Genomic DNA, 27859 nt, shown 5'->3' on the forward strand with positions numbered 1-27859 from the left:
TGAATGTTTTATAGTGGGTATCGGACACATTTGATCCTCTACATAACGTTTTTTGCTGGTCTTACAGCCAGATGTTGCTTGATGACAAAGTTTTCAACGTTTTGTATGTAAAATTGGATCAGATTTATTGTGATGACACAGCAATAGATAGATTTTCAGTGACAGGGACATTTTTTATGCCTGTCAGTGGTAGCATCAAATGCCTGAATTCAGAAAAATCTGCGCTTTCAGAACATAGTAACATGTTAGTAACAAATGCAGTGTTACTATAAAACTATATTTTGAAAGAAGATCTTTGCTGTGCAAGAGCATATTAAACTCAGTGTGTGTCAGAGATAGTGTAAAACCAGAAAATTAGAGTGTGTTTTAAGAAAAAATACTTAATTTAAACTCCATATGATATTATAAACACTGCTAATCAACATAGAAAATAACATTTTTTTCTTGTCATTGTAGAACAAGAACAGGGGTACAACCGAAAATGGAAACCCTAAAGGTGCAGAAAAATCAGTGTGGTAAGATACCTAACACAGTTTGTCGTTTATTATCTGTGTCAATTTTATTAGTGTGTCATGGGATAGTAAGCTGTTCCTTCTTTTTGGATATCATCACAAAGTCACCTTTTCTTGATAGCAATTCCCCGTATTTTTATTGTGTCTCTCCTTTAACAAACCCCAAATCTTACAAGTGTTTAAAATGTGTACTATCTGCTGTTAGTGATGCAAATAGTTACCAAATAGCTATTTTTATTATACCCAAAACATTAGAAACAGATTTTCTAAGTGGTTTACCTACCTGGGATTGTATGTAGATGCTCAGAAAATGCTTTCTGGTAACTTACTGATCTAACAACCTGATTGAAGAATATAGCTCACAACTAGTTTTTCTTTGTTAAAATACATACACGTGCTACATTTTGGGGCATGTTTATTGTCATGCTAAATAGATTAATATCAAGAAAATTTAAGAATTTACATTATTTTTTTGTTTTATTCTTAGATATGAAAACAGATCTGAACTTACTGCTTGAATGCCTTAAATATCAGATGGACTGCCCCATGTCCCAGAAAGAGGCTTTGATCACTATTTATTCAATTTGTCAACAGAACAGTAAGAAATGCTTTTCCTTAGAAACTGCAGCTTTAAGTTCACAATATATGTTAAGAAGCCAGTGGTTACTGTAAAGAAATATCTAGAGGATATAAGCCTCAAGAAGTTATAAAATGTTGGAAGGTTTTCATTTTACAGAGAAACAGAAACAAAAGTTTGATTTTTGTTCTTTTTTTTCTGTTACAGGTGAAGCAAGTGAATATTTTCGAGAAATTGGTGGTTTGATGTTCATAAATGATCTTGCCAAGTCAAGTGTCCATTGCATGGTGAAGGAAGCAGCTTTATTTACATTAGGAATTATAATAGAGAGTAATGGTAATAATAAGTAACATTATTTGTACTGCCAAATGAGTTGTGATCCCATGTTATAGACATGCTATTTACACAGATCAGCAAGGTATTTCTCCAAATCACTTCCACTGGTATCTTGTAAGCAGATTTTTTTAGACAAAAAAAATAATGGAGGCAAAGCACAAGCAGAAATAATGAGATCACAGAGCTCTATAACTACTTTTCCTCAGCAGCAAGTGTTAAATGACTTAGAGATGATTCCAAAGATTGCCTGGGTCATGTTTGTTTTAGAACTGACTGTAGGGGGATCTCTCAATTGCTTTATAGTCCTGTTCTGTCTCCACTCACCACACGTTGGATGTAACTGAGACTCTAACTACTATATTACAGAAGTCATTTAGAATTATTAATGGCTGTCTTTAGGACTTAATGGTTTTTATTTTCTGATTTCAGTTTATTGTCAACAAACTTTGTGTACTTCTGCGTTGTTTGAAGACCTCATTTTATTTTTAATTAATAAGGATTCTGGTGTGAACTTGAAAAGAATGTCAGTTTATGTCATCTTAGTACTGGTTTCAAATAACAGTAAGTTTTGATTTGTTTTTTCTGGTGGTGGTAACACCATTGTTTTCTAATTGCCAATCTGTGGTGCAGAATTTGAAACATTTAATAAGTAATGTTTTGGTAAAGTTAACTTATAAAGATGAATAGTTACATGTAACTGAACCTGAAATATTTAAGTAGATCACAGCACACTGGGGTTTCCTTAAAGAGCAGAAAGCGGTTTAGTTCTAAAAAGAAATTCACAGTTAAAACTCAATAAACAAACTAGTAGTTTGTGGCAATATGTAGAAAGAAAATAAGCATAGAAAGAAATGAAGCATTTTTGTCAATGAGTTGGTGTGATTTTATATCTATTTTTGAGGGGGATACATGGTTAGGATGTATGTCTGTAAGTTAAATTTAACATGAAGATTTTACGTCAAGCTGCATGTGTCTTCAGTCTTGTGTGTGTTCATTTTAGAAAGTGGGCAAACCTATGTCAGAGATACAGGCTGCATTGGTCTTCTGCTACAGTTATTTAGGTAAGCAGTTGCTATTCAAACAGAAAAATTACAGACTGTTTAGGACTTATGTTTGCTTGACTATCTGGGACTTGTTTGCTTTGTTCTTAACAGAACAACTCTTTCAACATCTGAGGTGAATCTATCAGATGAAAACATGAATCCGTGCTATCAGCTATGGTCTTCTGTCTGCAGTACTCTCTGTGCCTGTGTTAACAATCCTCAGAATGGTAAGTGTTGCTGTTAAAATTGTGAAACAACTTTGAAGTCTTTCCTCAAACTTGCAACAGTTTGTTTTTCATTTTTACTGTTGAGCTGAAATTTCATATGACATTTTTGTTTGGAGTTATTTGTTTTTACTTTTCCAGAAGACAATCAAAATATTTGCTGTTCTGTTTTTCCATACGCCAAAGAGTGGCTTGAAAGTTGCACAGAGCCTGAGATCCTTCGTCCTATTTGTTCATTTGTTGGTCTCACAGTTGCAAATAACTGTAAGTGCAGCTCAAGCTATGAATAGTTTTTCATTTGTAATAGTAAGTTTAATTTGATAGTTAAATGTCAGATTTCTTTTTCCAGTCTCTACAAATTCATTTGCTGTTCTTTCAACTTGTACTCTGAAAACAATGATCAGCCATCTTGCCTTATGCTGCATTGTGCTTAAGTGCACAAATAGCCACAAACTGGCTACACTTAGTAAGGCCAGTAATGACTATTTGGAAGATGGTTTGATTAAAAGTACTTTACGAGTATGAGTCATTATTAACGTCTCTGAAAACAATGAGTTAGGTAGAACTTGGGCATAATGTTTGCCATTTGTTTGCATATAGTAGGGCCATGTGTTTCTAGTAACTATTTTATAAGACAGTTACTGCTGTTGTCAAGACTAATATACAGCCAATGTAAGTTCTGTTGTATGAGTGGAAATGTAATGCAAAGAAAATTTGTGATGATTGGTAAAAAGTGCAGAAAAAAATGTGTGATTGATCAAATGCTAAAACAACTTGTATTAAGACACATTTTTTCTTTCTTTTCCACTAAGCATATGTGCAGAAGTATTTTGTTTCTGTTGGAGGATTGGATACATTAGCTAAAGTTCTCAGCAGGCTGATGCAGGATTCCAGTTTGAGTCACTCAAGCACAAAACTTGCAATAGTATTAACAAAAACTCTGGATGCCTGCATTGCTAATGAGTGTAAGTGGAAAGATCTCTACCATTTTTTTTCTATGCAGTAATTTTTGAAGTCTGGTTTTGGTAGAAAAGGGATATGAATGGATGCTAAAAGGCAATTCAGATACATTCCAGTTAATTTCCAGATTCATACCTGTATATGGGGGATGGTTCAGTTAATCTGACATGGGTTATATTCCCATTGTTACTAAAATAAACAATGAAACTTAAAATACATTGAAAGTTAAAAATAAGATACTAGAGCTAGTTTTGTGGAAATAAAGAAGAGAACTTGGTGTGACAGCTTGGATCTTGGAGTTAAGGCTGTGTTTCTGCAGGCCTATGCCTAAGCTAGTAAGCTTTAGTAACTGAGGCATGGAGGTGAACAAATGTATGTCTGCATAACACCTTTTTACTCTGATTTACTATCTGAATAGTGCTGTCCTAATTAGATGTCTGTGTATTCCAGCAGAAGATCCTTTGAAAATCCCAGAGCCTGATGAATCTATGCTATTGGCCATGATTATTGTGTTTGACACTTTTACCATAAAGACTTGCTAAGAGAGGTTCAAAAAAGTTCAAAAGCATATGCCTGCATTAGTTTTGAGTCTAGTTTCAAAGAAGTTATTATGTGACAGGATTAGGTTTCAGCATGTTATGTACTAACAGTGGCATTCCCAGTTTCAGGAAGAGATTGCCCTCTACCAGAAACATTAGTAGCTCTTTCTGTGGCAAATAGGCTATGTGTCAAACCTTATTCTACTCTTTCTTGCTGTGTTCTGGAACCGATAAAGGATATGGAGAAACTCAGCAAAGGTCTACAAGAGCTGTACATTGCAACACCTTTGTTTACCAGATCTTCTACCACATGTTCATACAGCACAATGTGGGAGAAAGGGCAGTGTTGGATGTGGGGAGGAGCACGGGAGGAGGGATGTGCTAATTCAAACTGTTAAAATGAAGGAGAGAAAGGAGTAGAACTGTGGGGCCCAAGGCCTTTGAAGGTCTTTAGAGCTCCCTTTAACAACAGCATTTTATACTTGGATGTTGCCTGCATACTTACTATCTAGTATATTTTTCTTCAAATTATTTTTAACATAATAGCTGCCATGGGTGTTTCCTTGACAAAGTATCGCACTGTGTCAGAGCTACTGAAGCTGCTGTCCAATGACACTCTGGATACTGGAGAAAAAATTAGTATTATTCTAACAATTGGACACTGTACTGAAGTTTGTGGTAAGATGATGTTCTTTTTTCTCTCTATCAATTTCTACTGCATTCTAACTAATGCAGTGGTGTTTCATCAGGACTGGAGCATGAGGGAAAGGTCTATTAAATCATCTAAAATTAACTTTCAGAAAAAAAATGTTTGTTACAATGTTCCATCTTTAAATTTTAAAGCCAATTGAGAGTATCTTTAAGATCTTAGTAAAAGTAGTCTGTTACACAAGAATTCAGAGATAGGTTAGGGTATCACAGAGTAAAATTCATCCAGACCTGAAAGCTGCTTCAGTACCTACATAGCAACCAAGTCTTTTTGAGCTCTATTTTAATGGCTCATGATATATACAGTTTCTGTCCACTGTTCACATGGCTATTATTTTATAAAAAAGCTATATAACAGCATTTTTTGGAGTAACATAAACAGTAGGTAATCCTGAAATGTTTTTGCCAGACTACTTAGAGCTTTCCCAAGCATATCTGGTGAAAATATAACACTTAAGTTGGTATTCTATGGTAGTACAAACAAACAGAATGGGAAATTGTGACATACACATTGTTGATTTATATAGTGGTTTTTATCACATATGTTCTGAGACACAAGAAGAAGCGATTATGTTCAAATTCCTGATAGATAAACTAAATGGTCTGAATGTGAATAACAAGTTCAATAATTAGCTCAGTAGCTCAAAGATCTGACATTTTAAAATATATTTTTCCTGAAGAATTAATTGAAACAAAGCTTAATGGAAATGTCTTTTGAATAGAAATATGATTAAGCCAACAGAATACAAGTTTCTCTCAAAAGGTCAGCACTGACAAAATAGTGATATTTCGTCTTCCATTGATTCCTTTGTTTTGCCAAGTTTAAACAACAAATAATTACTTTTAGAAAGTTGTCAGTTGTATGAATACTTACTGCAAATGAGATCACAATAAATCACAATAAAAAAAGACATCCATTTGCATAGTAAAGAGGAGGAAGAGATTAGCTAGACCATGATTAAACTACTAATTTTATTAGACTTTTACTAATTATAAACTTTTAACTGTTGATATTTCTGCATCTTTAGAGAAGCCATAATTCAAATATTTTAGGTGACAAATGAGTTTGGAGCTCTGTCATATGGTTTGTCTCAGTCCTCCTTCAGTTTTCTTGCAAGAGTTTTGAGTTATGGTCCAAATTATTCTGTAGGATCTAGGGCGCTTCTTCTGCAACCTGTAGTCAATCAGTACAGTGTGCTTGGATTCAGAAGGAAAATCTCTTTTTTGGAATTTCCTTGGCAGTTACTAGTGTTAGTTTCTAAAATTACTGTAAGATTAAGTGTATATGAGACTGAAACCAATCTATTTTCCTTTACAATGTCCTATTTTAGAGGAAAATCAACGTGAACTCCTCCAGAACAATGGTCTTCCACTTATGATTCAGGTATTAACTGAGTCTCAGGATGAGGAACTAAACAAAGCTGCTACTTTTGTGCTGCAAAACTGCAAAAAACTGAGTAAGCTTACTGTTACTACTTTTAAAATTAAAGAGACGGTTCCTATCTGTAAGTTCTGTTGACTTTCTAAGTGATTTTAATTGTAGCAGCTTTATAAGCCTGTTCATTCCAAGAGATGTTTGTTTCCTGGAGAAAAGTTGCATATTTACCTCCATGGAATAGTTACAGCATTTAGGCAGAAAAAAAGAAAAGTAAAAATTCTAGTGATATTGCAGTAATGTATTTGTGAAAGCTGCATATGTAAGGCTGCGTATGTATGTAATTCTTAAGTTTTCCCATCTATAAATTATGTACAAAACATTAACATTGCCATTCAACATGCAATAGGTGCTTCATTCCTGGATATCTACCACTGTATATAGAGACTCAACCAGTAAATATCAAGCCTGACTACAATTATTTTGGAATAATAAAAGATCTTGGACTTTGTTTTTAAAGTAGAGTGTATTTTGAAGTCAATTGCATAGTACTGCCAATAAAACAGAAAGACACTTTGTCTTTTAATCTCTAAAGCATATAAGGTATTATGCTGTTGATAATTAGTTAAAAAAAATGTATCTACATTTTTGAACTGAAAACATAACTGACAATTTCAAGACTGAATGGTGATTTTCAGTGTCCATTGATAGGGAATTGTTTTTTTTTAAAAACAGTGACCATGCTGATACAGGACCTACAGAATCTTAATTAGATCCATGAAAAAATCATTTTTTAGTGCCCACCATCATTATGTAAACAACTTATAGTAACTCTAATTGCAAACTCATTATTCATGTGTAAATGTAAGTTACATAAAAATTACTATTCACAGGGGTTATATTTTGCATTAAATTATTGGGACTGTTCCTCAGCATACCAAAATATAACTACTATTTATTAAGGTATTAATTGATTAAAATATGCGATATTATTGTTTTTATATTTTATAAAGCTGAACAATTGTCCCTGAAAAGAAATGATAATTCATTAAACGTGAATAATGCAGAAGAATTGGATGTGCAATCCAAACAAAGAAGTCTACAAGACTACTGGAAGAAAGCAGAAGAAATTTTACACAGAATAAAGTTGATTGAAAAAGAACATGATGAGGTTGGCCTATTTACCAAAATAGGATAAAACTAAGCAAATCTTTCCAGACTTGAGGGAAAAATAGAAACTAAAACCTTAAGATAATATCAATGTGAGCTAAAAAAGTAGGGAAAACATGGTATGTGTGTGAAACTGCAACCTCTGTTACCATTACTGTATATCATAAAAAGTTAGAAGTATGCAGGACAATCAGAATGCAGACATTTGTGTTTTTATGAAGTATTTTAGTTTATTATAAAATTGTATTTTCTACACAATTTGGATCACTTAGGTTTGAGAAATAACAGTTGGGTTTACTTCTAATAGCTGATCATGTGGGGGTTGGACTAGATGATCTCTGGAGATCCCTTCCAACCCTACCATTCTATGATTCTATGATATGAATCTATAATTTTAATATTTAGATGCATGAAATATTTTCCTTGTGCTGTGTAACTACTTGGTGTCCCTGGGTGTGGAACAGCAAGTTCTTGAGTTTCATAGCTGGATATTAAGATAATTAAATATTTTCATTTCTAGAAGTTCCTTGTATTAGTACCAAATCTATTGCTTCAGCCAGGATTTATCACTTAACAGCTACCCCTTCAACACCTTCAGCAGCACTGCTGTCTCCTTGGCTCTTGACACAGTCCAGGGTTTTTGAAGCTTCTCTTGCCCTTGCAATACTTTCAGAGATTGGTCTAGTCTCATTAATCTTGTTACTAGATTTGATAGCGTTCGTATAGTCACTAACTAGTATTTTTCAATACAGGAAAGAGTGGAAGAAGTATTTGTAGACAGACCTTCAGAAGCCAATATTGAAGCATCAGAATACCATGAAGTGAATCCTGCTGATCCAAAAACTTACGAAGAAAGAACACATAAGGAAGTACATTGTCTACAATTGACCTCTAAGTCATATGATCAGGTTCCGGCTCCATTTGTAAATTCTTTTCCAGCAAAAAATGAAATATTGAATACCGTGGATCCAGTAAATGCTTCTACCAGACAAAGTGAGCAGAGTAATATTCCAAGTGCAGTTAATGAACTGCAAAGAGCCAGCGTACTTCAAAATCACAGTATGAATGAGAAAAATGAGTCTACTCTTCAAGTACGGCAAGTATCTTAGACCTAAGCAGAAATACAGATTCCATTATCCTGAATTTGTATCTTAATATCCCCTGAGGCAGGCATTGAGACAGTATAAACAAAACTACATTTCTCCTTTTTTTTTGAGTTCGAAATTTTTTTTTGTGCTTTATTAATGTGTCTGGCTGGGACCTTGCTCCTATGCACTTTCCTTACATGCATAATATTGTAACTTTGCAGTGATCACAGGAATTATCTAGACCCCAGGATATTTTTCATGGTACATTCAGGTAGATTTTGCTTTGCTACTGTTTAGCATAATTTCACACATTTCTTTATTTGTTGTTCTGACCTCTAAAGCACGAAACTATGATGAAATTTTTTGGGGGAGGGAGGAAAAACCTCTCTCCTTGCATAGGTGCTTATGTGAAAAGAGAAGTTACCTAAGCCTACCTGTGGATTAGACTCCTTGCTGCTGCAGCATTTGGAGGTAGTTGATGACATAGAAAAATGCATGAGCACCATATCATAGGACTATGTTGACTGCATAAAAGTTAATCAGTGTAAGGAAGGCAGAAAATCAGTTAGCTTTTAGAATAATTCTACATCTAATGAAGGCTACAATATTTTGAAGACTTTGTGAAAGTTTTATGTTCATGTAGTAATCTTTACATGACTTGGAATAGCAAATGACTCTGGAAACGAGCATCCCTTGAAAGCATTGCATTCCAAATGCTGGAACAGTCGTGCTGAACAGCACTGCACGGAATGCTAAGCACAGGTCTCTGGTAAACAGGTTTCTAATACACAATGATTACATGATGGTTACTACAAGCCCAGTAGCTGTAGATCATTAGAATGCATTTTGTAGCGTTTAATCCTTTCTATATTTAATGTGGTTTTTGTGTTGGCTTTGGAATATGTGTATTAATTTACAGGTTAAAAACGTTGTGAAGTTTGATTATTTTTTTTTTATTTGTTCACATTTTGATCTTTCCAGTGAACATTTATTTAAGCAGCCTGCAGAGATGGTTAAAAGTATGAAACAGACATACACATCAGGTACAAACAGCCAAATGTACTCCTTTCTTAGTGAGATTTTAATTAATTTTATCCCTACTTTTTATCAGATGTTATGTATCATTAGGTGACAGAACACATTATGTATAATATCTGTTAACTGTGCATAATTTTGGAATTTTACATTGTAGGAAGTTTACTAGGAGAATATTTTTTTTTCTACTTCTACATATTTTAGCTTTCTTTTAAAAATTGTTTCTAATTGCATGAATGGATGTGCTTCAGATAAACGTTTTAAGTTTAGTCTGAATGCAATCTGTCCTGAGCAATGAGAGCCGTTAACAGAAAATGAGTGAGGATGCTGGTTTTGTTCTGTACCTGTAAGATAGCGGGTAGAACCTACTTGTAAGAGTGACTTTTGCCTGAAGGCATTCCTATATATTGAAGGTCTGTTTAAGATAAATGTTTTTCAGATTCACATTGATCTTCTCAGTCTGATACATTTATTTCAGAACTGGGATCTATTCAATCAAATATTTATTAATAAATTAGTTTCCTGTTAATTTATAAGATGTATAATTATTCATTAGATTACTGTTTGCCAGGTGGTAGCTTTGCAGGTGACCAAGCTGATCCCCAGGTTACACCTATTTAAACTGAGAATAAGTATTACTCCAGTACATCACATTTTTCAGCATCTGATTCCAAACACAAATAAAGTTTATAGGGCTTAGTTAAGCAGTGCAGGTTTACACAGCGTTATGTTGCTGTGTTCAAGTTGATGTAATGAGTGTGATGAAAAAGCACTGAATTAAATAGAATTATTCTGGATATACAAAAATGAAAATGTGACCCATTTAACTTAAGGAATTACATTTGGATTTTCTGCTGTTATGTAAATTAAACTTTAATAATCTACAAATAGAAAATATAGAAAATATAATTGAATATAGGTATGCTGATGCAATATTACTACAGCAAAAGACGTTACATTTTCTTAGTGGGGTTTTTTCCTTCCTAATTTAGATCAATATCCATTCTACTCAGAGAAAACCAAGGAAGAAAAAAGTACTTCATCTGCATCCCATGCAATGGTACATTTTAGGTGTTTAGGTAAATATTATCCCATGTCGTTATTAACTGCTTATTTTCCTTTTTCTACCTCTAAAATATAACATAAATGTTCAAGTAAAGCTTATATATTACAGTTTTGATCTATATCTATTTTCTTAATGTGGGGTTACTAACAAATAGAATATACAGCAGGTTAGAAGATCACACACACTACTTAAAAGCAAGTGTTTCCTCCTTTCTCTGATTGGAAAGAAGGAAAAAACGCGTAGCGCTGCTCAGTTCCCTCATCTATTGCCTCTGCTAAGCCTCCTGACTGTTCTCCAGCCCTTCTCTTTTCTCTGCCTACTGCTAAGTACAGGCAGGCATTTTCATAGTAATCCAGGACTGCAGCCCTGATTTGCCCCATCTACTTCTTAAACATGGTCGATCCAGTAGGTTATAAGAATGTTGCTGGTACTCAGGTTTTTGTGGATTTTGTGTATTTTGTAATTAAGCCTGTGTCTCTTTATTAAAAAAAAAAAAAATCCCAACAAGCCACCAAAAGCCAAAGAAAAAAAGCAGCCTGTAACTCACCTTTGTACGTCATTCAGGCACCTGGATCCAAGTCATCAAATGAAATTCAACTTGAGCTTTAGCACTGCTGTATCTTGGGCTAGAATATTGCAGATATTGTACTAGTTCCCTTCTTATAACTCCTCACAGTGCAGATGTTCTCTTCAGCTGATGTAACTGTGAGAACATCCAGAAATGACTAAACCAAAAATTACCCTAGGAATGTTCCTACAAATGAACAGTAAGGCTTCCTGTGAGGAGATTCATACCTAAGCTAGAGTTATTTATTCTGGTTAATAAAAATAACTTGCACCAGTGAGAAAGTTTTGAAGTATAGCAATGGCATCTTTTGTAGTTTGACTCCTGGATAAATACAGGAAGGGAACTGAGGCCTTTTTCTTCCCATCCCAGTTCCCATCCTGAAGTATTTTTACTTCTGTAAGGTACATGTAAGTATAGAGATGAGAATGTGAAAATCTGGAGCTCAAATTATAGATCATAATGAACAAATGGCAGTGCTGGACTTTCTGACAGCTTCTAGAGCATTGCTGCTTGCTGTTTCTACAATACCCTATTTTTCTCACAGGTTGTACAGCAGGAGGACTGTCCTTCAATAGTAAAACCTTCACTAAAATGTTGCAGAGTTGTCCATACCAGTGTGACCATCACAAAGTCATTCTGGAAGCTGAAGAAAGATATAAAAAGGAACTTCGCAAACTGATTGTTTGTAACAGCAGCAGATCTGCAACTCAGGAGAGTGAGTAATTTTTTTTTTAGTAGTTACAACTGTTCTTTTAAATGTGATTTAAAATTCTGAACTTTTATTGATATTATTCCAATTGTCTTTCTCTCATAAAATCACTCATTCAATTTGATTTACCAATGATTTGTACTAAGTGAGATCAGAAGTAGCCACTTTTGTTTTGAGGATCTTGTGCATTTCTTGGCAGTAGTGGTACATCATTATAGGCTTTTATGAGATTCCGTCTTGTTTGCCAGAGTCAGTCAAGTACTAACAGAAGGGAATACATTAAGTTGAAGTAAGTGTGAATGGATGTATGACATCATAACAAGGTAATTTCATTCAGTATTAGGTACTTAGAGATGTAAGAGGCTTGTAATTCTTAATGAATTCAGTAAAAGTGCATCCTATATTTCTCTGATTTAAACGAGGTATTTTGATAATTAACAGTTATGACTTTTGTGCTGGTGTCCATCTTGTATTTTCCAGAAATAGTGCTGACTCCGATGAAGAAAAACAGGCTGGATACAGAAATACCAGCTTTCAGAAGCCAAAAGGATAGTTTCCAAAGTAAGGGATCGGTTTGGAAATTAATGCAAAAAGCCCTCGCTAAGTAATTATTTTGCATGATTTTACTAAGTGAGACTGTGAATAGGGAATTATGGGTGGATTCTATGAAAAACCTGTATATTGTTAGGACAGAAAATGCATGCTCTATAATAATGAAAATGTGGTTTGAATATTAGTTCACAACTAAGTTATCTGGTGCTTGGGTTGTAGATACTGTTTTGAATCCTGTCAGGGTTACTTCCATGCAATTGCTATTTTTCAGTTTTGTGGCATTAATTTTTAAAATGCAGAGGTACAATCAGGATGAGAACACAGCACAGTTGCCTGGTCCTAGTTTCAGCATCCCTCTATTAGACAGTTGCAGCCACATTATCCTATCATACCTGTTTCTGTTCCTACTTGGAGCTCTGCTAAGGACTTGAGTCTCTGTGTGCTAAATAGCTGAATGGGTCAACCTTAATGTATACCACAATACTAGAGAAAGTAACTGAAAACAACCTATCAGAAAATTAAGTACAGGAGAGCTATCTACCTGTCCTGTATTAAAAGGTGTTGAATAAAACATTAATAAGTCAGAGATGGAAAAGTGAACCTGAGTGCCATCAGTTTCTGTCCATGCAGTTTATGAACCCTATGTTTATAGACCATCAGTTGCCCATAAAATCTGGTATTCTTTACAATACACAACAACTGTCCATTTGTAAACAGTAGAGTATGTATATTCACAACATTTTATTCTGTAATATAGAAAAAATTAATGCTTATAATATTTCCTTTTGCACAATGCCTGTGGGTACATCCTACAGAGCTCCAGCTCCAGTCATACATTACTGCATTCATCAACAAGTAACCCGTACTGTTTCTTATGATTGATGACCATAAATTTTAAAGTAGCCTGAAGCAGCTTTCTAAATCAGTACTTAAATTCTAAAACATTAATATTACTTTAAAAAACATTATCTTTTGAAAAACCAGCCCACCTATTGGGAATTCATTTATAGTCTCCTGTTTCCAAAAATCTTGTTTCTGTGGTTATTTTATTTCAGAAATTTCTGGTGAAAGCTATGAGACTGATCTTGAAATTTTCTTCAAAATCTTTTTTCCCTTACAGATTCAGAAATTAATTGATTTGGCCATGATAGCCATGCAGGTCTTTTAAATCCCAACAACTTTATTTCATCTCAAGAACCCATTTCAGTAATATATTACCTTTAGCAAGTAAACATTTTTTGAAGTAAACTCAGTTTTCCAGTCTTTCTTCCAAGACCAGATAGCAGTACAGCTCAAAAGATGATTCTCTCTTAAATTTTACTTCCTAGAACATTACCTGTATGTTGTGTTTTTTTTTTTTTTAAGAAAATTACATAATGTTTTATTTTTTGGGGTTTTTTTAAGGTATTCTTTTGACTCCAATTAGAAAAAACAAATATAATACTTCAAATAGAGATGAACACAGAAAAAATAGTGGGTTGACTGACAACTACAACTTGATCCCTACATATGGAAACTGTGAGTATTACCAGAAAAATGGATTTTGTAGCAAGTATAACTTCAAGACCAGGTTTTGCATTTAGGTCAAGGCGTTGAGAAAAGCACGTGTGCTTACTATTGGAGACAAACAGGTAGGAATTTATATAGCTTGGTTCTTGTACCTTCAATCATAGTAGTATTAACATTTTAATTAATTCCTATAATTTGCTACCTGCTTTCAATGCATAAATATGTGTTAATGTCAACGATGAGAGGTATAAAGCAACATTTACACATTCAAGTTTATGAGAAGCAACAGTACTTGATTTTACAGAAGATTTAAACTAAGTGGTGGTCTTGTTTCATAATTTCACAGCTTTCCAAAATACCCAAGATGCTAAGTTGAAGAGACAAAGAGTCAAAGAAACATGCTACCAGGATCATCAGCATGTAAAAGAAAACTGCATGTGTTCACATGACAAGCAGGTTAGTTTTGCAAAACTTAATCATATGCTCACATATTTATAGATGTCCAAATAAAATAGTTGAGAATTACATAATTTCTTTTAAAGTCACCTTCAACAAGAGCCCAGTAGCAAAGTAAATCTTAATAAATGAATGTTCCTCTGTTGATTTTACTCCAGCATAGTGATTTCTCTCTGAAGTGAGCTGATCATTTTCCAGTCAACACCCGTTTCTGAATAATGGATATAGAGGGATGCTTTCTCCTGCATAAATTTAAATTTGCATAGCATAGAAAGAGCAGAAACCTAAGGGAATAAACAGTTGTAAACTATGAAATGAAGGTAAAGGTAATGGAAAAAGACTGTATTTTACCAAGTGAGTGACAGTGAAGAAACTTTGAAGAACCATATGTCCTTTACCAAGGGATCATTTCTTTAGAACTACTTAGGATTGATTCATCAGTAATAATGTGTTACTTCTAAATGCAAAATAATATGTAAGTGTACATAGTGCTTAATTACAGCAAAATTAATATTTGCAGAACAATGAAATTTGTTCTCTGGACATGAACACAAGAACTTTAAACAAGAAAAGAAGAACCCGAAAAGATTTCACAACTGAAGAAATTAACTACCTTATGAGTGGAGTAAAGAAAATGGGTACTCGTTGGAATTTAATTTTGTGGTCTTACCCATTTCAGAAAGGACGGACAAGTGTTGATCTTTCCAAGAAATACTACCGTTTGCAGCTGCAGGTAATCATAATCTACTGTTCATATACGTTGTCAGCTCAGTTTTCAGCTTTTGCCCCTGAAGTGACTTGCAGGAAAAGACGGGCTATCAGATTCTGCAGCCCATGGGACTGTGCATTAAAATGGTCTTGCGGTGCTGGAGAGAGAACTTGGAGAGAGAGAACTAAACCCAGACAATATTAGAGCGTCTTCCAGTGCTACTTGACTGGATACAAAGAGGATAAGGATTTCAGTTAAGGACTCCAAATTAGTCCTTGTGTTTCTTAGGAAGTTGGTAGTTCCTCTATTCAGTCTTTTTTCTGATGATGATTTGTGCAAACCTCTGTCAGCTTTTGTTGTGCTCAGTCGATACAATCTTGGCAGAGATGCTGGATGGCATTTCCGCTCTGGAGTAGGGTGGGGAATGTGAAGTGGCAACTGTTCTTCTACTGAAACCTTTTTGTAAACTTCTGAAGTATTCTGTGTCAACATTAGTCTTGATATTTTCTCTTTTCTTTCCCAATTTATAGAGGCAAGAAAAAAGCAAAGATCACCAATAACATCTTTCAAGAGTTTGGGGTTTTGTTGCAGAATGTTGAAGAACAGCATTTTTAACAGTGAGGTATTGGCAAAATATCAATGCTGAGAGAACTTAGATTGGCATGGACTCATATTTTTCAGTGATAACACTCACTGGCAGAATTGTTATGCTTTGTGAATTTAAGTTTCTTGTAATTTGGTAACTGTGGAGGAGGTTTTGGTTTTTTAAATAATACCAACATAGCCAACAATCTTTGAATAACATTTATGGATATTTTTTACAACTTAATTTAACCTTGTTTAACATTTGATTTATGGAATATTTGATATGGCTTTTTGTTTGAATCTTTATAGTTTGCTTTATGCCCTTTGGAATAAAAGGCTATATTGCTAAAATGAACATTTTAGGTGTTCATGTTGTGTCTGAATCTGTTTCCCCTTAATCAATGACATGTTTAAAGCAGGTAAAATATTTTATCAGGCATTTAGTTTGATGTATGTGCAGAAAAATAAACCTGTGACAGAAAACACCAAGTGTATGTTTAAATGCTGCTGTGTGCAGTAGGCAAACCTTTCGTGGGTAGCTACGTAAATCGAAACAGAAGCTCATGGAAGTGTCAGAACTCCTGTGCAGAAGGTCTAGCGTGTGGTTCAGCCGCAGTGTTTCTTGCCTGGGAGACCATTCCTGAACCTCCACAAAATACTTCAGTGCTGAACTAAGTGAGATGCAGATCCTTATGAAATTTGGCTTCTGTTTACAGTTGGGCCATTTTTGGTGTACTATTCAAGTGAGTGAGCAGAACCACCATTTCTGCTGATTACACAATTGTTATAGAAAGCTTTAGCCTTAGTAACTTGATTTTTCAGTGAGAACTTTTTGTATTTCATTTGGATTTTTTAATCTATTCTGATAGAGGAATAATTAGTTGTTAGTTTATTATGGAAAAGGTTTTATTTACCTTATTCGCACTAGGTTTTCACTACAATGTAGCTTAAAACAAGTAAGGTAACCAGAAAGACTTGCAGTAAATATGATGCCATTGACACAATAAATAGGTCTTCTAATATTTTAAGCCATTGCAATGTGGTTTTTATATCAATAATATATTCAAGCAGCTACAAACTATGTCTTTGCATGGCACTGTTCCAAGCAGTGCAGTTTCTGAAATGTTGTCACGTTTTTGCAGAACGGGAGCCAAAAAGGTTAGGGCAGAGTGGCAGGCACAGGGGCAGGCTCGGGTCTGTTACACTCTCCCAAAAGTGTTTTCCCAAGGACTCAAAGATGCTCTAGGCAAGCTGCTCTTTCATCTACTGGCAGAATGTGCACAAGTCATGCATATTGTTCTGGCCTAAATATATTTCAAGTGGAGAAAATATATGAGGTGCAGATCATCACTTGCTGTCACAGTGCTGACAGCTGCCCCAGCCGTTGGGGTAACACAGGAGCCCACGGGCTCCTCAGCACAAGGCTTCCTGCAGAGGTAGTCACTCTGCTTAGGGCCCTGTCACTGGATGAAAATTGTCAAGGATGAAGTTCCTGCAGCCTCTGCAGCAGCTTCACCCGCTCTCCTCACGCAAGTTGCTGGAAGAGAAACAGTGAAATGTTCCTGTACAGCCTAACAGGGAAGAGTCACGAACTGTGGATTTGTGTAAGTCAGTCTCTTTCTCTCCCTTTTCTTTGCCTGTACAATCTAGATTATTTTACTGATGTTCCTGCATGAAAGGTTTTGGAATCCACATATCGTAAGAATCATAACTGTGTAAGCATAAAGAATTAATGTGGTTTTGAGGCTACTCAAGCTACCCTGCACAGTGGTTTAACACTGTCAGAAGTGCATCGACAGACCCACGACGAAGGAAACCGCGTTGAAGAAAACGCTTTAACTTGCTGTGTAGTTCTATGCGAAGAACACAAATCATTGGCCGGGTAAGAATCCGGGTGCTAATTCACTCTGCTGGAGTAGGAAACCTTTCCTAGCAGGCCTTTCTGTCTCAACCTGTGCATCCGCTGAGCTGCCTGCCGCTCGGGCAGTGTGGGGCCGTGCTGCAGGGGTGAGAGGCACCGTGCGCCGCGGGCCGCCCCCCTCCCCTCCCCGGCGCCGTCCTCGGCTGCACCAGCGCTGCAAGGGAAGCGCGCCGGCCGCCAGGGGGCGCTGCCGGCGGCGGCCTCACCCGCCGCGGGAGGCGCCGCCCAGGGCGGGGAGCGCTGTCGAGGCTGCCCGCGCGGCGCCTGATCGGAAAGCGGCGCGGGCGCGGCGGGGAGCGGTGGCGCGCTGGGGGGCGGCGGCGGGGCCGGCAGCGCGGAGCGCCCGCCCGGGCCGAACGAGGCGAGGGAGGAGCGGGGTCCTCGGCGGGCCCGGGTGAGGTCACTCTTTGTGGCTGCAGTTGGCAAGATGGCGCCGGTGCTGGTGGAGAAGAAGCTGCTGGGGCCGGACGGGCCCGGCGGCGCCGAGCTCCCCAGCGAGGAGGAGGAGGGGCAGAACCTCTGGTGAGCCGCGCGAGGGGTCGGGGTGGGGGACACCCTGGCGGCGGCGAGCGGCTGCCGTGTGACATCCTTTGCGTGTCACGGCGCGCTCTCCCCGCTCTGCTGAGCCACCTCAGCGCTCCCGCGGCGGGCGTGAAAACCCCTGCCCTGGCCGGGCTGCAGCGGGACGGCGGTGGGCGCCGGCGGCGGGGCCGCGCTCAGGCCCCGCTGTCAGGAGCGGCGGGTGGCTGCGCCACGGCCGCGGTGGGGGCCGGGCCGTGCGGGTAACGCTGCGCTCCCCGGCTCTGAGGGGGCTGGGGAGGTTTGCGACGGGAGCCCACGCCCGCAGCGTGAGGGCAACACCCCTGCGAGGAGGAGAGGAGCAGGCGTGCGGGGCCTGACAGGTTTGGCGCTGCGGGATGTGCTCCCGGAGACTCGGTCGCTCTTAAACATACTAACAATGACGGGGGAAAAAAAGAGAGTATGCAGTGCAGTAATGGATTGTGGGAAGAGTTAGTCATGAGTGGAAAAGTAATGTTTTGCAGTAATGTGACCTAAAGGAGAAAAACTTGAAATGTTACCACATATGTGCTACAAATTATAAAGCCTATTCTCAAAAAGGTGGCAGGCTTTTGGTCTTTTACAATGAACTTAAATCTTCAGCTGCAACATCGTATCTAGTTTGTAAATAGAGCGAATGTAACTGGATTGGTCCGTGCCGATCTGCTGAGCTCATCCATGCTGTCAAACGGGCCGTGCGTGTGTTGTGGCTGGCTGTGTGTGCGGTGGATGTGCGCACATCCCTGCCTGTGGCAGGCTCACGGCTGTGATGCTGCTGTTGCAGGTCGTCGATACTGAGCGAAGTTTCTACCCGGTCAAGATCTAAATTGCCATCGGGCAAGAATATTCTTGTTTTTGGTAAGTAACATATGTAAGCAATTGGGTGGCTGGGTTTTTCTGATAGAAAGAGAGTATGTTTAAAACGACAGTGTGAACAAACTGACCCAGTAGTTTGTTAAAATTAGGTTATAATACCACCTATGATCTTACTGTTTTCAGGCTGGTTTACTTTGTTTTTGGTTTATGCTGTTGTATTTATAACATCTATTCAAACAAATTGGATGTGATAGAGAATAATTTAGTTAAATGCTTCATTCTTATCATCATGGTATAAGCTATTGGATTTACCTGACATACTTGAAAGAAAATAACCACTAAGTATGGTGCAGAAATGTGCAAGGATATGTTTTGAACAACCTTTTCTACAAATTTAAAATTCTGAAAGTGTCTTTTTTTCCTATAAAAACTTACTGGCAGGTGATGATGGTTCAGGTAAAACCACACTTATGGCTAAAATACAGGGAGCAGAGCATGGCAAGAAAGGAAGAGGGCTGGAGTACTTATATTTAAATATTCACGATGAAGACAGAGATGGTAAGTTCATTTTATGTCTTCTCTTTACTGTAATTAAGTAGCTGATATGCTTTTATAATAACTGTGGTTTGACCAGTGTATTTTGGGTTACACCCAAGTAGCTGTCTCCAGCATTGTTCTGTATATTTTAGAAGCTGTATTAATTTCCTAAAAGTGAAATGCATTTTGCATTCAGTGTATATTTTCCCTCTTGCCCTTCTTACAGCTTGACCTATGTATGAGGAAAAAAGTATGTTGAGCAGCTCTCAGGATCCATTTACTTTTAGGATAGATACCTTTGCTGATGTTGACTAACTAGCTGATACATTGTTATTTGGTATGACTACTTGATAACTACAGAAAGTGATACATCCCTGAGAATTTAATTCTCGGTGTGGATTTCTAGGAATGAGGTTTTGGTATTTTCTTGTGGGGGCCGTGCAATGGAATTCTGGTTAACTGTAAGGGAGGTGTTTTGTTAAGAGTTGAAGGAGTGAAGAACAGAACTTAGAATGAGTGTTTCTTTTTCTCAAATTGGAGCTTGCCTATGCCCCATGTCTTTCTCTTGGTTGCTGTTGATGATTCCTCTTATCTGCTGTATGAGGGAGGTGATGACAATAAGACCATTTAAAAGCAGGAGTAATGATCAGAGTGGTCCTATTTTTTGGCGAGGTTAGAGATAGGAAGAGATGGGGAGTGAGCTCATTGTCTTTGCTCCTAAATCTGCCTCTGCTTGTCTCATTTTTTGCCAATTTCTGGATCTCCCTGTGTTAGTTTCCATCTTACAAAATGGGGAATGACAATCTTCCTATTCATGGTCTCCATCTGAGTTTTCAGTTTGGATAGGGAAGCGATGAGGGTGGCTGTTTCACGTTCCTGAAAACAAATGAACTAGGGAGGTCCTGTAATGGTATGTTGGAAATGGAAATGTGCTGGAGAGTTGCAGGAGTTAAGTACTATATGTGACTGGTTGTTATGGAGATTGGTCCTATGCTCATGTGGTAGTAAACTGTCTTTGGATACTAAGTTAGGCACAGTGAAAGGATGAGTAAATTGCCTATGTCTTCACTGTCACTTACAGTTTCTAAATGGTTTTTGTGCTGTAATTTTAAGTGCTGAGCCATTCTTGGTTTCTTGAGGTTCTTGGTTGAAGTCCTTTCTCAGATTCCATAGTACCACATAACACATTTAGGAGGGAAAAAAAAGCCCCTATGCTTTAGAAGCGTTAAGACAGCCTATGACATCAGGCTTCTTGCAACATCCAAGGAGATGGTATTATAAGCAGAAAAATGTTTGATGTGCTATTTTCCTTTATGCTATCAAATCTCAAGTGTGTCCCTACTTTGGAAATATTTTGTGGCTGTTCCTGAGTATCTGTAAGTGGTAAGTATTTGAGGTGGCTAGGAGAAGCCTGTCGTAAGAACTCAGGCAGCACTTTCAGGAAAAATAGACCTTGTTGACTACTGTACTTAACTGAAGAATTCAGGTCTTCATGCCTCCCATAATGGATATATTAGGATCTAATAATACCTGCTTTTTTCTGTTCTGTCTCATCAGTGTCATAAGGAAGCAAAATAAATAGCAAAGTGGGTCAGGACTTCCCAGCAGGCAAAGATAACACTCTTCTGTCTCTAGGACAGGTTTGGATTTGTGTCTTTAAACTCTTTGCTTGCTTTAGATGTGTATATTCTCAGATACAGATTTGACCTTTATAATTGACCCATAATTCTTGGAAACCATGAAGAAACTCAGGATAGGCATTCGGGAGCTTAGTATCACATACTTATTTTTGAGGGTAACTGCTTTTTATTATACCCCAAGCTATTCAAGGCCAGCAAACTACAAGGTTTTCCAAGAGTGTCAAATCAACACTGGTAATTGAAGCTCTGTTGTGCATTAAGAAGATATTTTCAGCTTGTTTTCCAGGTGCTAGGAGATTTCTTTGCTTTTTGCCTTTTTTTTTCCTTAACTTCAGAAGAGTTTTATTCTATACAGGAGAAATATTTTGATCATAGTGCTGAGTCATTGTCTGCCTTCCACCTCCCTTGGGAAATCTTAAGGAAAATCTTTTGTGTTGCCTTAGTCCCCCTGCCCCCTTTCTTCCTTGATGGAATCTGACTCTTTCTGCCTTAGAAGTAGAATTACTCCAGATTGCTAGGTGCTTATCTTACTTTTCTGCTACTTTTGTTGAGATGCACATCACCACTGTGTTGGTAATTAGCTGGTTCAGTTCTGTTTCATTATTCCATGCAGGAGTTTGGTCCCTAGGTCTCAGGATAACTTGGAATTAAATCTGCTACTGAATCTCTACCTAAAAACATCTCCTTCCTAGGATACTATCTCAAATTCTGCCTAGGCTAAGGCCTTTGTTGAAGAAGAGGTTTGGGGACAACTGAGAAGCAATCCTGAGAGAGAGAGAGGATTCTCCTAGATCATTAGCCCAGGTACAATATCCTTGGAGCATACGGCTGCTGCTTCATACATGACACTGTATGGATGAAAGCAGTTGCAGCACTGGCTGTAAAGTTAGCTCGAAATATTAAGTGACCTTGGAGCTCAGGCCTAGGAGTCCTCTGCTAGTGGAATTTCTCATAGAGTGTGGCCAGTTTTAATTCTTTACCTTTCTCTGGGATGAGCAGATGTTTGTGTCTATGCTGGTTAGTCAGCTTTTGAAAGCGAGATTCATAAATTGTGTGAGGTAGAAGAGAGGCTCTGCATAATTTTCTTAAAGGATTTGTACGTCTAGAGTAGCTTTCAGAGTCTCTTGCAGTGATGAGAGTTTAAAGTGAGGATGTACAGCAAAACAGTGAGACAAATTGTATCCGCTGGTCCTGTAGCAGTACTGGATGGGTCAGCCGGCTATTATAAACACCACAGAGAACCTTGAGTTTCACTGCCTCACATTACAAATGCAATGCACTTGTCCCAACTATGCCAAATGTGCCAGTGAAGTAGAGCCATTCTCTTGTGTTCTTGTGACAAAATGAAGTAGTCTTTGTTTTTTGCCTCAGGTTTGGACTGACCTCAGACATACCATATGCATATTCCAGTTGGACTGGTTGTTCCACGTTGATCTAAGTGCTGCTGGTACACTGGTTTCTAATGGGAAAATTGTCTTTCTGTCAACATCTTTAAAGTAGTTCTCTTGAGAATTATTTTTCCCTGTTTTGCTTGGACAAAGGGATACCTACTTACTGCTGATCCCTTTTGAATCAATGCAGGAGATGTGGTTGCAGTTCACAGAATCAGCCATCTGCAGCAAAATTCAGCAAAGCTTGAAAAACTTTTTGATATGAGAAGGGTTAATGAAACAGTGATAGAATTAAGAAATGTGCTTATAGCAGCTATTGTAGTCATCTTTAAGTAGCACCTGCTATTCCAACAGGGTCTGGTACATATTTGCTCTGTTTTGGTGTCTCATGTCATAGCCACTACGAAAGGCCCAGTTAACATTCACATCATATGACTAACTAGGAGCTTGATGTGGTGCTGACAAAGTTGAATTTGCCATCAAGTCCTTGCCAAATTTTGAACCACCAGTACTGTATTTTTAGGTGTGGTTTGTATTTATAAGCAAATGTAAATCACAAGCCATACCTCTTTACCGTAAGGAAGGAGCAAAACCTTGCACTTGCATGCAGTGTTATCTATTTGGATTTTTTTGTTAAAGGTACTTTTTAATGTGAGTATTAAGCTTCCGATCTTCCTAGCAGACTGATTTCCTTTGAGTGATAGTTCCACCTGCGTTCCGGTTCCAGTCTGTATTCTAGATGTTAAGCAGAAATTAAGTCTGTAAGTAGGACAAAGGTGTTTAGCGAATAAAACCTTTGTGCCCTTTAGATACTGTCTTAAAGAAGTGACTTGGAAGCAGTGAATTAGCATCTTTAGTTTTGGATTTTTTACTTGCCAGTGTGTGACAATCTTTTCTGTGATCAAAGCACTCACCATAGGATGGTCTGTGAAAGTGTTGATGAGCTGTAAGGTTTCATAGGCTTGAGTTAGGCTTTTACAAGTTTGGTATTTGCTTCAAGGAGGCAGTTGTGTATGGACATAGTTAATGTCTATTAATGGCCTTTAACTCATAGAAAGCTCACAGGGTTTTTATTCACTGGTGGATTCCTGCTTTTAGGAATACACAAAGGGTGCTTCTGAAGTGCAGAGGATAAGAATCCTGCATAAATATTTCTGTTGTGCAATACTAAGCATGTAAATATGTTCACATTTACTTCCTTTCTGCTTTTCCAAACTTTTACCAAACTTCCTCTATGTCCTTAGAGGTCTTAGATAGCTTTAAATTTGCACATCCATTGCTGTGAGAATCCTGTGTGGTACCAGTGAGACAGTTTCCTGAAGTGGGGGGAGGGAGAGGGGAAACAGTTGCTGAACATGTAAAGATACATTTCTTACATACACAACAGTTATCATAACTGTTTACTACAGAGGATAAATCTGAGGTGCGCAGTTGGAAGTGAGAAGATCTGTAAGTTAAAAGCCAAACTGTGGCCTATTTGTGTGATGACTGATGTTTCAGTGTCTCATGACAGCCTAACAGCACTCAAGTAGGAGCACAACAAATGCTAAATGAAGACTGCCCACGTATAGCATCTTGATGTAATCTGTCTGTAACTTGGCTGTTTGGTAATTTTACCCAAGACCTGGTTAGAAGGGTAGTATTAATATCTCTCTAGTCTTTTCTCCTTCTAACTTCCTTAGTCAAGTTTTTTGCCTTGTTCTAGAGCCAATGCTTTTGATTCTAAGGGATTCTTCCCTGAAGTTATGATAGCCAGAGCAACTGGATTTATTTTATGAAGTTGAAGAGATAGGGAGCACAGAGCAGGGAATTGTAATGAGGCAGAGTAATGGTGAAGCTCTGTAGCTGTTTTGAAGAAGCTCTGGGCTTTGTAGTGATTGGTTTGCTGATCCATGTATTTCAGAATTCACTTGTCTTGCATGTAATACATATGGATACCCACTGTTCCCTCTGGACAGCTGGAGTGGAATAAGGAATACTTTGGAAGAGGCACTAGGAAGAGTCTGTAAGACAGAAGCAAACAGAGTTGTTTGTTTTCAGGAAGAAGTTCTGAGGACAATGTAATTTAAAAAATGTATTTATTTTTTCAGTTTGGAGAGAATTGCTTGTTCAGAGCACTTGATGCAGCATTCCTGGGTGGTGCTCTGCTTTCAGTTTCCCCTGTTCTTTCCAAAGTTTAGGTTTGAGGTAAAACTTCTCATGCTGGCTCTCTATCCTGATTCCCACCTTACTCTGCCTTGCATTTCAACAAAAAATGTCCAGCTGCTATCAGAACACTGAGGTCAGGGAGAAACACAGAAACTAAAATACTAGGTCGTTTGTCCTGTGCTCATTTTTTAAGGAGCCTGCAAGTAGGAGCCAGTGTTAAGTCACTGTAAATTAAGAGCAGATAGCACAACTTTAAAGTTTGGTAGGTTGCAAGTTTATCCTGTGTTTGCTCCTCCTACTCCTGTGCTGGAAACCTAAGCTGCTTATTCCTTGCATCTTGTTTGCAGCTTATTTCTGTTGTAGGATGTCTTCAGTGTGTTAAACCAGCTTATGTGTCTGAGGGACACCTGAGGCTTCCCTGCTGGACTTGGCAATAGTCACCCCCTTTTGAACTCAGAGTTACATATGTTACATGTATTCTGGTTTTATTTGGAATATACGTATTTCTGTGTGATATCTAAAAACTGTTGTCACCTGTCCTTAGTAAAAGCCAAAGAACAGAAGTAGTCTTTTTAAATGAAAAGATTCTAAATCAAGAAAAAAATCCTGTTAAATGAAAGCATCTACTGAGTAATGTAAGCATCTACACATGCACCTGTCTGAAACAGGCAATTTCTACTGGTAGCTGGGCTTTGGTCTTCCATTTAATGCTGATGTACGTATCTGTTTATTTGTAGACTAGCAAAGCAAAAAGTTGGCATCTGTTGAATTACAACTGTGCTTTTTCCTTTCAGATCATACTCGCTGTAATGTTTGGATTCTGGATGGAGACTTATACCATAAAGGGCTGTTGAAGTTTGCGGTTTCTGCAGAATCGCTGCAAGACACCATTGTAGTCTTCGTTGCAGATATGTCTAGACCTTGGACTGTTATGGAGTCTTTACAGAAATGGGCCAGTGTTTTGCAAGAACATATTGATAAGATGAAAATCCCTCCAGAAGAGATGAGAGACATGGAGCAGAAATGTAAGTTTTTGTGCATCCATACATTCTTGTCTCCTCCTTTTTTGTTTAACTAGGTCTTCCAAGTTTCTTTTGTAATGATAAATTTTTTAGGGTTAGTGTTTTGAGAATGAGTGGGGTAAAAATGACCTTGAAGTTGTGATAACAACTCTATTTCAAATTGACTCTGTTAGGCTTTAAAACTTCCAGTTTTACAATGCCAACGAAACAGCAGGTGAATTAGTAGTCTAAATCCCTTGTGGTAATGAGATTTTGATGGTTTGTTTTTGAAAAAGGCTAATTAAAAAAAAATCCATACATAATCACATGTTTTTAAAACACTGAGAGTTCAGTAGCAAAGGGAGCTGTCTGTTTTCCTGCGATAGCTAAGCCAGGTCACATTCCCATGTCTTGTGTTTGTCTTACAGTAGGTCTCTCTGCCCTTGTTTGTCAAGAGGCTCAGACTGTGATCCTGGTACAGCTAATTGTCTCTCATTACAGCTATTCCTACCCTGTGACTTCAGGAATGTTGTATAAATTAACTGTCTTTCCTGGCATATCTGTGGCAGGAAAGAATCTGGCACTGGCAAGCTGTCATCGCTGCAGTATTGTTTCCTGCAGCTTCTTTCCTAAAATAGTTCTGTGTTTCCTGAGAGTTTTTTTGGTTTTGTGTTGAGTTACTCCAAAATAAATCCCTTCAGTGGAAAAGACCCTAGCAGCATGAATTCCTTTTTAGCAGAAATATAGATTCACATTGATCCTTGCTGATTGCTGCTTTTGTTCACATCTGGGGGCTGGCTGCACTGGAGTGTTTAAACCTTGCAAATACTGTCTAGTAGCTTCCTTAAATTCACTTTAGAGGGCAGTGTAATCTGTTTAGCCTGTGAGCATTCAGATGTATAGCTGATAGCCTTTCCAAGTGCTTAAATTCTACTTTCACAAAAGGCTTGTGCCTACAGCATACTAGCTAGAGTTTAAACTTAATGATTGAAACCGCCGTCAGCAGAATATATATTTAAAAAGGACAACTTTTGAGTGGAAAAATAAATATATATATATTTTTAATGTGAGGCTTTTTTGAGAATGGGAGATGGAAAGAAAATTATCATCTCAAAATACAGTGGATAACTCAGTTTACAGTTTTCTAAACCAGAATATGGCAGTCCATATATTTCTGAGGCATTTTATGGTAATACAAATAGATATCAAGTTTTCACACTTAAATTTTGCTTCTGAGAAGAGAAGCATTTTCAGCCCTCACTAAGGATGTACTGTGTGGAGGACCCCGTTATAGTTGTGGCAAAACTTTAGCACCCTGTTTGGGGAACTTAGTAGACATTCCAATGGTATTGTCTTAGAGATTTCTAAATTAAAGTATCATAGAAATTTCTAGTTTCTTTGGCACTTAAATAAAATCAAGGGAAAGGGAACATTTGAGAACTGCCAAATTGATAGGTTTGCAGAGCTCTACTGCCATCCTATGGCTGAGCAGTGAGCTTTGGTCTGGTACCATCACACAGGTACAACAGGGGCCTTAATGTCTCCATTTCCAAACTTCCGTCTCCCTCCTTCTCTTGGTCACTGTGTAGGACACTTGTTTCATCTAAAATACTTGTCTTCTAAGTTCTTACAGACTGTCTGTGCTCCAAACTTTCACCTCTATCACTTGTAGTTCTCTTAACAGGAAATAGTGCTAAAAGAAACTGCTACTGTAACTGTGGCTATATTGGTGTAACTGCTTCGAGGATATATAGAGCACACATGCCTGAAGAATGCCTTGTGATTACGATCCATCAATAAAGCTACACCAGCCAAGTGTACTAAAATCCTGCTGCATATGCTTCCCAAGATAAGCTGCCACTCAGGGCTTCTCCATTCTCTGTGCTGCAATCACCTGGCTTTGAAAAACTGGGATAATAAACACATATGCAAAGCAGGCAGGCAAAACATAGAAACAGGGTACAGAACAAAGAGATGTGCTGAGTTCATTCCAGTAAAGCCCCACTGCAGCCTCACACCATTGGGAAGTGTATGTTCCTTAACTCCAGATTGCAGAACCATACACCCTTATGCTTGCTTCTAGATATAAGCTGGGGCACAGGGACCCAGGTGCATGCCCACAGTGC

General features: G+C 37.8%; 2 protein-coding genes across 6 annotated transcripts in view; both read left to right on the forward strand.

Annotated features, from left to right (window-relative positions):
* Nucleotides 1–467: 467 nt before the first annotated feature.
* Nucleotides 468–15724, forward strand: TERB1 (telomere repeat binding bouquet formation protein 1). The gene is made up of 20 exons (XM_062007643.1): nt 468–515; nt 1000–1110; nt 1297–1425; nt 1855–1986; nt 2426–2486; nt 2580–2695; nt 2834–2956; nt 3505–3657; nt 4738–4869; nt 6231–6356; nt 7288–7445; nt 8197–8540; nt 9514–9575; nt 10560–10646; nt 11746–11916; nt 12391–12471; nt 13867–13980; nt 14318–14427; nt 14948–15160; nt 15667–15724. Exons 1-20 carry the CDS (start codon nt 482–484, stop codon nt 15694–15696), a joined length of 2487 nt encoding a protein of 828 aa, XP_061863627.1. The 5' UTR covers nt 468–481; the 3' UTR covers nt 15697–15724.
* Nucleotides 15725–17948: 2224 nt separating this feature from the next.
* DYNC1LI2 (dynein cytoplasmic 1 light intermediate chain 2) overlaps nt 17949–27859 on the forward strand; it is a 31588-nt gene continuing 21677 nt past the window's right edge. For 4 of the 5 annotated variants that reach the window (XR_009819714.1, XR_009819715.1, XM_062007162.1 and 1 more), the window contains exons 1-4: nt 17987–18164; nt 18985–19058; nt 19458–19574; nt 25527–25757. Coding sequence is in view for 3 of the 5 variants with exons in the window: in XM_062007162.1 (XP_061863146.1) it covers nt 18070–18164; nt 18985–19058; nt 19458–19574; nt 25527–25757 (517 nt within the window). In the remaining 2 variants the exon portion in view is untranslated. Of the gene's footprint in view, nt 18165–18984; nt 19059–19457; nt 19575–25526; nt 25758–27859 lie in introns of all 5 variants that reach the window. The other variant, XM_062007164.1, reaches the window with a different exon arrangement.

The sequence above is a fragment of the Colius striatus genome, chromosome 14, assembly GCF_028858725.1.
Source record: "Colius striatus isolate bColStr4 chromosome 14, bColStr4.1.hap1, whole genome shotgun sequence".
NCBI classification, from domain to species: Eukaryota; Metazoa; Chordata; class Aves; order Coliiformes; family Coliidae; genus Colius; species Colius striatus.

Coding starts and splice junctions, on each gene's coding strand:
- TERB1 (XM_062007643.1), top strand. CDS start 482: ATGGAAACCCTAAAGGTGCAGAAAAATCAGTGTG. Junction 1,426..1,854: donor AATTATAATAGAGAGTAATG/GTAATAATAAGT, acceptor TTCTGATTTCAG/TTTATTGTCAACAAACTTTG. Junction 2,487..2,579: donor CTTCTGCTACAGTTATTTAG/GTAAGCAGTTGC, acceptor TGTTCTTAACAG/AACAACTCTTTCAACATCTG.